The following is a 10,508-nucleotide window of genomic DNA, read 5'->3' as shown; positions in this document are numbered from 1 at the left end:
ATATACTATTAATAATGAAAGTGATGAACAGAAATAAAAGAAACCCCAACCCGGGGTATTCCTTAAAATATTTTCCACAACCAAGACTGCAATGTCTAGCAATGGCTCCACTGCCATCTGGCTGCCCGTGAAAAGTATAACGCAGCAATGAGACATCACATACACCTTGATCTTTAAAAGTCACAGAGAAGAGCTGACAAAATTCAGACTAGCAAACTCAACTCCAGCAGTCTGTACTTATTTTGCACAGAAAAAAATACATCCACCAGGGTGACCAAAGGTAAGTTTTGAAACCCTGAATCCAGTGGGTCCCTGTCACGCAGAAATATGAGGGAATTTAGGAAGGTCTTTCACAGAAGGGATGGCAAAGGACAGCAGCGAATATCAAAGATGGTAACATCATGAAAGTACTGTGCTCGGAGACAAAACAAGGCAGCAGGAACACTTGACAGATTCTCCTAATCCACAGCCTCGACAAGCAAGGAAAGCCGTTTTCCTTTCAAGAGGCACATGCTGTTGTCCGTGCCTGACAATTTTTAAGGGAGGATACACACGTTAACGGCTACGCCTGCCGCGGGGCGCCCCGTGGCCCTTTGAGGGAGCTGTGATAATTCAGGGGCCCACCCCAGGGGAAAGCTGCCGGGAGGAGCGGCTCCGCGGCCCCCTTGAAAGAGCCATCATAGCCGCACCGCCCTGCCGTCCCAGCTCCCCAAGGCTGCAGCCTGGCGCACGCCGCCCTTGCCCTGGTGGGCCCTGGCTCCGCCCGCCGCCGGCCGTGCAGCTGCAATCGCGTTCCCCGGCAACGCTGAGCGTCCTATGGGGTCCGGCCGTCGGTCCCGGGCAGCACCACCACCGCGTCCCGCGGAGGCCCGCGGTGCTGAACGGCGGGCGGAGGAGCTGCGCTGGGCCGCACAGCAGGTAGACCCCGAGGAGGAGAAGGCGGCGCCCCCGCCACCCTCCACCTGCGCCACACGAGCCTGTTCCCCCGGACAGTGGTAAGGACCGCCGGGCGGGCTACCGGCTGCAAGCTCCTTACAGAGCGACAGCGTCATGTGGGCCCAGTGCTTCAGGCGGGTCGTGCACCCCCGCAGCCGCAGTAAGGGGACGGCGGGGAGATTGGAGGGAGCATAGGCTGCCCACCTGCGCTGGGGCTCTGGTTTGCCGCTCGGGGCCGCCCAGCTGCCACCACCGCTGAGGCTGCGGGGAGCCCTGACCAGCCATATCGCGCCCAGCCCCACAGAGTGGAAAGGGGTTGCTGCTAGGGCCCCCTTCCTGAGGGCCCGGGGAGTAGCCACTGAGGAGGAGCCGGGCGAAGCCATTCTCAGCGGCCAGGGGTGGTGAGGGTGCGCCACACAGAGAGCAGCCGGGGGTGGGAGGGAACAGGTTTCCCCTCTGTTTTCGCCCTCAGTGGGCCGTACCGGTTTTCGCGGGCTTTTCTCAGTGCGGGTTTTTGTCTCTCCTGTGTCCGCTCAGAAATGCCGTCCTCAGAGGTCGTCCTGCAGCCATCCCCCAGCAAGAGGCAGAAGGGCTCGGTGCCCGGGGAGCCCGCTGCACGCCTCCGCTTCGCTAAGCTGTCCGAGAACGCCTGCACCCCCTCCAGGGGCTCTGCTCGGGCTGCCGGCTACGATCTGTACAGGTGAGGGTACACCCCCCTCACCGGGGACTAGACCCCGCTACTCTGTTCTGTTCCCTCTCCGGGAGAGGTTGCGGGGGGGGCGAGCCCCTCTTCTCGGGGCTTCGGAGAGGGTCTTTGTGAGGCCGGTCGGCGTGCTGAGCGGAGGCTCCCGGAGCCGGGGGCCAGACTTGCAGAAGAGGAGGCCAGAGCTAGCCAGTCCATTTGCCTCCTTGCTCTTCTGTCCTTTATTTGCACACATCTCTGGTCCAACCATGCAACACGGATTTAATCAGATAGCGATGCAGCCATGGCCAAAAGCCAGGCTTGACATGTCAGCCTGAGTGCCTTCCTTGTGGAAGAAAAAAATAAACAAAAATGTCCGTGTATGTGGGCCTTTCCTGACAGCACTTAGGCTTTTCTGCCTTCCTTTGGGCTGTTGGGTACTGCCTGCCAAAGGAGCATTATCAAGCTGCAGCTTCCTATCTGGAAAGCACGTGCGTTGCTGTGCAGTCTTAGGAGTTTGTTTCTTGAACTGCTAATAGTCATTGCTGAAAGGTTTTCACTGTGTTCGGGAATATCTGTGGCTAAGCTTGTGGTCTGCATAGTCCTTCCGTGATCAAATACAGTCACTACTTATATCTGAACTCCACTGTGATGTTCTCCATCTTCCTTTTTTTAGTATTACTTAGAATACCCAGGTGGTAATTTTCTTTCTTTGTCAGACTTCCTTCTTCTGAAGCTTTGTGTCACCACACTTGATGCTTTCCCTTTGTCTTACCACTTTTGGCTTTGTTCTCATTCCAGTGCATTGTACACCTGGGAAAAGTCCATCTTACAAAAAAAACCTTTCAGTGCTACCCAGCATTTAAAAATCAGTTCTTCATCAAGGTCCAGATATGTTTGCCTTAAACAAGTAGAACCGTCTCAGTGTGGTATTGTCACCACTGACTAAGCTTCCAGTGGAGTGGCTTGAGAAAGTACTTAAAGTCATGTCTTTTGCAGTTCCCAATGGAATCATGTGAATTGTGAACTTCTGACCTACTCAGAAACAAGCCCCATTGTTACCTAAAATATAACTTAACAGGTTACTATTTTTATTACACCTAATCTGCTGTATAAAGCTTAATCAGGGGAATGTGTTATCCATAAAGTTTCTGCTTTTGCACACACACACAAAAAAAAAGAAATCACACAACTCTCTTCACCTAATGGTTAAACTTGTACTTTTTGTCTATATTACCAGATTAAAAAAAAAACACATTTATGAGTAGCAATCCTAAGATTATGCTGTTCAAACAACACTACTGAAATCTTAAGATAGCACCATCAAAACATCTCATGCTGTAGGGTCTGCATTAGCTTTTGCAAATCTGCACATACTTCTTGTATAGATTTTCAGCAAGAAGGATGCTGGGTAATTTTGTACCTTAAGTTACTGAGAAGCAGTTTTTCAAAATACACTGTATAAACAACATTTCTTTCTTTAACATAGTGCCTATGACTGTGTGATACCACCCATGGAAAAGGCTGTAGTGAAAACAGACATTCAAATTGCACTTCCTTCTGGATGCTATGGCCGAGTAGGTAAGTACACAGGCTACAAAAAGGCTGCAGAGTCATTGTAGAACAATGTTTGCCTCATCTTCACATTTAGATTCTGCCTAAAGCTTTCAGAATTAGTCTAGACACAAAAAACCAAAAGAAGTGTCACGTGGCTGTGTTATTTATCAACTCTTGTAATAGATCTGCCTTATGAAATACATTTGAGGTTTAGATGATGTTTTCAGAGTCTACTTACAACTTCATAGGCTATGTAATAGTTCATTATTTCTCTGTGGATTCAGAATTCAGATCACAAGACAATAGGTAGTGGACCTACAGAAAATATACCCCTGGGTGTTTACAAACAACAACAACAACATCAATCAACCCTAAAGTAAAAGTACTAGTGTAGTAGAACTTGGCAATTTTTAGTGGCAGAATAAGAGAGGACCTGTGCAAGCCCTGTAGTTATGTTATACACATTCTTTTTCTGGATTATGTATACATTCTTAAGCAAACAAAAAATACACTTTTGTGGAAGAGCATGATCTGAGTTTACTGTCCCTTTTCATCTAAAAGGAGAATGTGAGTGCATTTCTCTTACCCCAGACAGTGTTTTGAAGAGAGTTAACATTTTAGCACTTCTTCAAAGCAGGCTAAGTGAAAAAGAAAACGAAAAACAAACCAGGCACATAATTTAATTTATCTGTGCATAAATTCAGTAAATTGCTTGCCAAATACTATTTCCCATTGTAACCCGAGTGGATCAACCCAATAATACTTTGACATTATTCCAACCCATTTGGTAGCCACCAAAAATAAACCAAGATTAGACAGTCATCATCTTGGACCACCTTCCTTTGAGAAACCTACTCTGCTATTGCTGGTCTAAACAAAGATACACTAACATCACTTAAAGATTGCGAATTTGTTGTAGCCTGTAGCATCTGTTATTTTAATATATGCACTAACACTTACAGTAGTTCCAGTAGAATCTGGTTTATTTTAGAAAGACTGGAAACAGTTCTTGCTGCCACAGCTCTGTGCAAACACACTATGTAATCTAAAAATACTGTGTAAGAGTTTCAACAGAAATAAATGATCATACTTACAAAACCCTTTTTTTTTTCCTAGCACCACGTTCTGGGTTAGCTGCAAAGCACTTCATAGATGTTGGTGGTAAGATTTTTGTTCTTTCTACTAGTCTTTTTGCAAATTGCAATTGCCGAGGTTAAAAGGCGAGCATCTGTGCCAGCTTCTGTGACATTCAAGCTTTGTCTTAAATAAGAACTGATTCTTGCATGTCTGTTAACCTAGGGTTTTTTAAAGTGTTGTTGGGTAACAGAGAAAAAAAGCATTAAGATGGGAATCAAAGGTTCTGTACACTCTATGCCTCTTGTGTATGTATACACCTTCTGCTATAGTGTGGTTCTTTAAAACAGGATTTCTAAGTTTATTTATTTTGCTTATGTGAGAGCATACATGTGCTCTGTAACAGTCTTTTCAATCTGAATGTTAAACCAGGACATACCAGAAAGCAACCAGAACTGCTTAGCAGGATGACCTATGCTCTGATTTTGGAAGAGCTGACAGCTGACAAGTCATGAGTGAAAAACCAAACCAACCAACAAAAAGCCAAACCAAACCCCATGGACCAACTATTAACATAATTTCAATTTGTCTTGTGAAATTTATCACAATTAGGGTATTATCCATCTAAATAAAAATACATTGCCAGAAGTCCTGAGGGTCAGGTAGAAAAACTGGGATCATGCAAGAATATGTTCAGAATTCACATCTGCTAGGTGTGGATGCTTTCCCAACACTGACATGCCAAACTTCTGACAGAGTAAGATAGAATATCAGATTGCCAATTCCAATGCATGATTTGTTCCAAAAATTACTTTGATCACTTCCACCCAGTACACAGAAGTTAAAGAAGTTCCTTCGTCCTCTGCAATGGATATAATTGCTGTTTCAGAATAAAGGAATGCTAAGGATGTTGATGTGTTTTGCTATTACACCCAGTTACAGAGTGAGTGTGTAACCCTGTACAGAAGGAAGAATGATCATCTGGATTGTAGTTTCCTATGTCTTCCTTATCTATTGTTTAATTGTGCATGAGTAGTATAAAGGATATCAATATGAGATACTGCAATCATCCAATCTAAACCTTATCTACTTACCTAATATACTGACACTGTTTATTAACTGGATATCCCTCAATCCTTTCTTACCACAGCTGGTGTTATTGATGAGGATTACAGGGGAAACGTTGGAGTGGTACTCTTCAACTTTGGGAAAGAGGCTTTTGAAGGTAAGTGTTAAGCTTGGCAAAGCCTTTTTTCAGCCACCTGACTGGAAATGAAAAACTAATCTTTCTTTGAAAGTCTATGAAGAGTTACAGTTAGCTGAGAATATTTTTCTTACCATTAACAAAATATGGAAATTTAATTCCTGGAAAACTAGGTAGCATGCAAAAAAAAAATAATAAAAAACTTAAAACACACCACCACCACCCCCAGTCAACCAAAACCTACTTGGCTAAGCTTTAGATTTGTGAACTGTGCTGAAGTGCAACTTGTATTTCTTTCTTGCTCTAAACAACCCAAAATTTAGCTGAGCGGTATTTGAGATAAAAAATCCTCAAGGATCCTGGGAAACATGAGTAACAAAGATAAGGTTTGCTCTTAACCACACTGTCTCTCTGCAGACAGTCAGTTTTAACCCTCAAGGCCCAGTTAGAATATTGCCAAAATATTTACAGTCTTTTCTGCAGCTTCACAGCACAAGCTGCTCAGGGAAGCGTTGTGAGCCAGATGGAGTACTAATCACAAACTTAGTTTACCTCTTACCAGGAAATCCATTCCTGGTCTTGTTCACAAAAGGACCCACATTATACATACAGCTGTCTCCATCTCTGCAGTACTTGTGTGTAATGACATTTAAGATACCACAGTATGGCAGCAGGAATGAGAGGTGATGCCTTGAGCTGGTTCTGCTGCTGAAACTTCACCTTGAAGGGACTAAGCACAAGTTTATCTCAACCTGTGTTTTTTTAGGGGACTATTAACATCTGCTTAACTAAGTTTAAAATAAGTGTTTACACTTCAGTACACTCTGATAGTCTGCTTTTGAAAGGGGATTGCCTAAAGTTTGTATTGATTGTTCACTTTTTTTGGAAGGGATTAATAATATTTTAACTTAATTGCAGTTAAAAAAGGGGATAGGATTGCCCAGCTTATTTGTGAACGCATTTGCTACCCTGAGCTGGAAGAAGTTCAAGTAAGTTGCCAAAAGAAAATGCTATTTTCAATAATTAATAGTTTTAGACAGTTATATAAGCTGAAAATATGATTGGTATAGATAAATACTTTGCTTTAAAAATGCTTTCAGTGTTAAACCTGCATAGCAGCCTTGCTACCCGAGTTAAAATCTTGATGCTTTGCATGCATTTATATGAATTCTTATTTTTCAGAGTTGACACATTCTTGAGAAATACTTAAGCATACACTAGAAACAGTTGTGTCACACTGTGGAATTTGTTTAAACTTTTACAAAAGGTACTCTAGAATGTCTCTTAAGAATGTTTTGGTTTAGTTTCTTAATTGTTGTTACAAGTAAACATAGCTTCTTCTATGATGGAAACAAAAGGCAGGTTAAGACACTAAACCAACTTATCATTGATGTCTTTCAGGCTCTAGATGATACAGAACGTGGTGAAGGTGGCTTTGGTTCTACTGGAAAGAACTGAAAATTATTTGAATATGCTTTCTATTTATTTTTTTTTTTTATGTTATTTCTAAATTTTCATTTGAATTAAAGTCAGATTTTGGAGTACGTTAAAAAAAGGTCAAGTTTTATTCAGACTTCTATCTCTCCTCCTGTCCACTTTTACAGGCCATGAATTCATCCACATTATGGCAAAATGTGCATGACTGACTTGACCATTTGTTGAATTTTTTTTTCTTCTTAGATGTTCTGTGTTCCATAATATTGTTTATGTGCTGATTATGCTCTAATAAACTAAAATTGATGTAATGATTTGATTTTACTTGCTTAAACTAAAATGGCTGATTAATTTGTGTTTATCTTCTGAAAACCATCTCCCATGTAACTTAGTATTTCATGCTCAGAGCCTATTTCATACAGAACTGGTGGTAACTCAGGTATCAATATGACTTACCCCTTGACCCCTAAATCAGAGCAAGACAATGATATTTAATATTGTATCTTCTGACAAAATGCTTGTCTTTGTGCTCAAAGCTGAAGTTTTGTCTCTGATCCTTAGCTGATCCTCAAACAGATTTTTCATCTTTCTATTTTGGTTTTGGGGTTTTTTTTGTTCATTTGGGTTATTTTTTTTTGCTTGCTTGGTTTTTTTCCCTTCAGCTGTGTGTATTCTCTTTTTAGCTTTTCTTAGCTGAAATTCACAGATAGGAAATACTACAAGTTGTCTTTCAGCAGTGGATAGGTAGGCCCTTTTGTAGATTAAGATGTTCACAGCTTTCTTTTCCTTGGTAGTCTCAGATTGTAATAATCCTATTTGTATTAGTTTCACACCCTTCTCTAGGATTAACCATTTCAAGTGAACTAGGCTCACAATATTGCACATTTTATACATTTTACACATCTCTCACACACCTTCCCCAAGATGCTGGAAAATAAAGTCTAAAATGACAAAGTTCAGTCCTGAAAGAGTAAGTACATTCATCTTTGAATAGGTTAGAAGTCTTTCCCTCCATGTGCTTATCAGTCTTCCTCTCCAGCCTTATCACAGCTCTGTACTTGTATCTCTATACCCACATGCTAAAGTCTATTGTAAGCATGAAGCACATCCTACCACCGTGAAGTTTTAAATGAACTGGAAAAGCCAATCTTGACACTTAAGTTTCTTTTATGACTTCTGAAAAAGGAACTTCAATTACAACTGTATTTAAAGGTCTTAAAACGGCTGATCTTTCTGTGTAAAGCTGTCTCCTTTTGCTGGACTGCCAGTTGAGAGCAAGTTTGCTGCTCCCTGTTCTTTTCACTCACTGTGCCCCAAAGTGAGAAGGCAGTGGCAGATACACTGATGCAAGTCCTTTTGGATGGCTACTACAAGATGATCTCACTTGGAACAGTAACCTACAAGGAAAAAGTTTTAAGTTTTGTTGATACTTAACCATTTTTTGTGCCTGTTGGAAGCTGGTCTAGTTTCCATTTTTAAAAGTGATATTAATACTCCAGATCTGGAGATAAGGATTAGTATTTGCTAGAAAAAAACACTGTCTTAGATGCATGAAGAAAACCCATAAATTTACAAATCCATGCCTGCTGTAAGTTGTCAACAGATAGACTGGTACCTACCTAGGTATCACTACCAAAGAAGGGCTCAGTTACTGTGACAGATTAATGTGTAAACCCAGCACACTTAGCTATACCAATTGTCAAAATAAGTTCATAGTTTCTCAATCTAGAGAAGTATATAATGAGTTTAAGATTACTGCAAGGCGCTTCCCAGTAGGACCTTGCAAAAGTCTTTCATCTCAAGCAAACATCTACACTGAATTCACAGTATCACTAAGGTTGGAAGACACCTCAAAGATCATCAAGTCCAACCTGTCACCACAGACCTCATGACTAGACCACAGCACCAAGTGCCATGTCCAATCCCCTCTTGAACACTTCCAGGGACGGTGACTCCACCACCTCTCTGGGCAGCCCATTCCAATGGCAAACGACTCTCTCAGTGAAGAACTTCCTCCTCACCTTTGTGCATCAACACCTCACCCTGTGCATCAAACCATTGCACTAATTTATTAGTAATGGTAACAAGTTCTGATAATTCTTTCTATAGTGCTGGGGTTTTGCCTCAATCTGTATAGCAAGTCTATACAAGAAAAAAACTTCTAACCAGGCAAGAAGAGTTACCCATGTATTGAAAGTTCTTTACTACATGGTAATGCAGGCTTATTGAAACCTGGGAAAACTTAATTGGTAAGAAGCAGAGGAATACAACAGTATTTGCTTCTTCCTAGCTCACCTCATTATCTCTGAGAGAATTATCTAAAGCTTGGGGAATGATTTTGTGGAACATCCTCCCTGTAACTAGAATGTTGAGCTTTTACAATGGAAAACCAGTTTGTTTGGAATTCCCATCTATGGCAGAAGATGGCTTTTAACTGCAGGAAAAGGACATTACTAACTAACAATCTGTTTCCTTTCTTTAAGAAATGGATTTACCTTGTTACAAATAGATAATCTGGCCTTCAACCCCAGGTAAATTTGAAGGGGAAAGCTCACTTCCTCAGTTCAGCTGCAATTACTGTGTGGCACATTAAGAGCATTTTGGATCCATTTAATGGTTTTAGTAGTTCAGACACTAGGTGGCACTTGAAGCTTGCTTTCTTTTCCACTTTTTTTTTTTTTTTCCAGAGGGCTTTTTTCAACGATCTGTTCATTTATGATTAAGAGTTGATGACTCCCGTTGGGACTGTGTTGGCAGAAAGCAAGATGCAGCAATATTTGAGTGAAAGCAGGCAAAAGTATAACCATTAAAGGGGGAACAATGACTATAATTTAAATAAGATTTGGGTGGTTGCAGTGTTTGCATAATCCCTCCTGGCATGCAAGAGCAGCAGAGAAGCCTGTGGCTTTGCTCTCCTGCTGCGTTTCAACAAAAATGGAAAATTGTAATGAACAGCAACATTTTTCCTATCTTTCATATTCGCTTTTCTGACTCCCCCTTCCTCCAGTCCTTTAAGTGGAATGAAGTCTACTTAAGGATTGCATTGTAATGAAAGTACTGGATGGTTTAGTAAACTGTGCCCTGTATTCTCTAAATGAGATGCCTCTTGCTGTAGGTTCAGGTCATAAATTAAAACTCACTTAATATGCATTAACCCAGTAAAGGCAGGTGAAATATAGTAACCATAATTTTGTGGCTTTTAATTAAGATTCCCTAGTTTCTATGTTGATTACTACTCCTGTAATAGCACCGTCCAATGCTCTTCTATTTGTCTTCCCCACCCCCTCCTAAGTTGTTTCTGTTGGTTTGTTTTTTTAACAACTTATCATTGTATTTTGGCTTAAAGATGGTTAAATAAGTTTCAGTATTAAGTAAACTTCTATGACCCTGCCTATTTCCTGTCCTGTCAAACCTTTCCTTGTAAGAATAACAGTGTCCTTTTATTTGGTGGAGTGTAGCATGATGTTTTTGGCAGGCCAAACATTTTTGACTTGCATAAATTTGTGACCTCAAGTGCAAGAAAAGTGAATGCTTGCTTCAGTGCCTTATGGTTCCTGCCTAAAAAGAAAAGTGTCCACATCACTAACCATTACAATTTCTGAAGGAAAATTATCAGCACAC

At 41.5% G+C, this 10,508-nt stretch overlaps 1 protein-coding gene across 2 annotated transcripts; it reads left to right on the top strand.

The window, feature by feature from the left end:
* The first annotated feature begins 781 nt into the window (after nucleotides 1-781).
* On the top strand, nucleotides 782-7,204 carry DUT (deoxyuridine triphosphatase). Of its 2 annotated transcripts, none has more exons than XM_054168991.1 (7): nucleotides 782-918; nucleotides 1,474-1,636; nucleotides 3,108-3,199; nucleotides 4,292-4,336; nucleotides 5,400-5,474; nucleotides 6,372-6,442; nucleotides 6,855-7,204. In XM_054168991.1, exons 2-7 carry the CDS (start codon nucleotides 1,476-1,478, stop codon nucleotides 6,909-6,911), a joined length of 501 nt encoding a protein of 166 aa, XP_054024966.1. In that variant the 5' UTR covers nucleotides 782-918; nucleotides 1,474-1,475; the 3' UTR covers nucleotides 6,912-7,204. The 2 variants fall into 2 exon arrangements, with proteins under 2 accessions (XP_054024966.1, XP_054024965.1); XM_054168990.1 differs by lacking the exon at nucleotides 782-918 and adding an exon at nucleotides 985-1,096.
* Nucleotides 7,205-10,508: the final 3,304 nt, after the last annotated feature.

Source organism: Dryobates pubescens, chromosome 17 (assembly GCF_014839835.1).
Source record: "Dryobates pubescens isolate bDryPub1 chromosome 17, bDryPub1.pri, whole genome shotgun sequence".
NCBI lineage: Eukaryota > Metazoa > Chordata > Aves > Piciformes > Picidae > Dryobates > Dryobates pubescens.
Note: the sequence above shows the minus strand (reverse complement) of the source record. Positions and strands in the feature narration are given on the sequence as shown.

What these genes read in the sequence shown, in the direction of transcription:
- DUT (XM_054168990.1), top strand. Translation starts at nt 1,051, where the DNA reads ATGTGGGCCCAGTGCTTCAGGCGGGTCGTGCACCCCCGCAGCCGCA. An exon ending in TGGATGCTATGGCCGAGTAG is followed by an intron (nt 3,200 to 4,291) that starts GTAAGTACACAG and finishes TTTTTTTCCTAG; the next exon opens with CACCACGTTCTGGGTTAGCT. An exon ending in GCACTTCATAGATGTTGGTG is followed by an intron (nt 4,337 to 5,399) that starts GTAAGATTTTTG and finishes TTCTTACCACAG; the next exon opens with CTGGTGTTATTGATGAGGAT.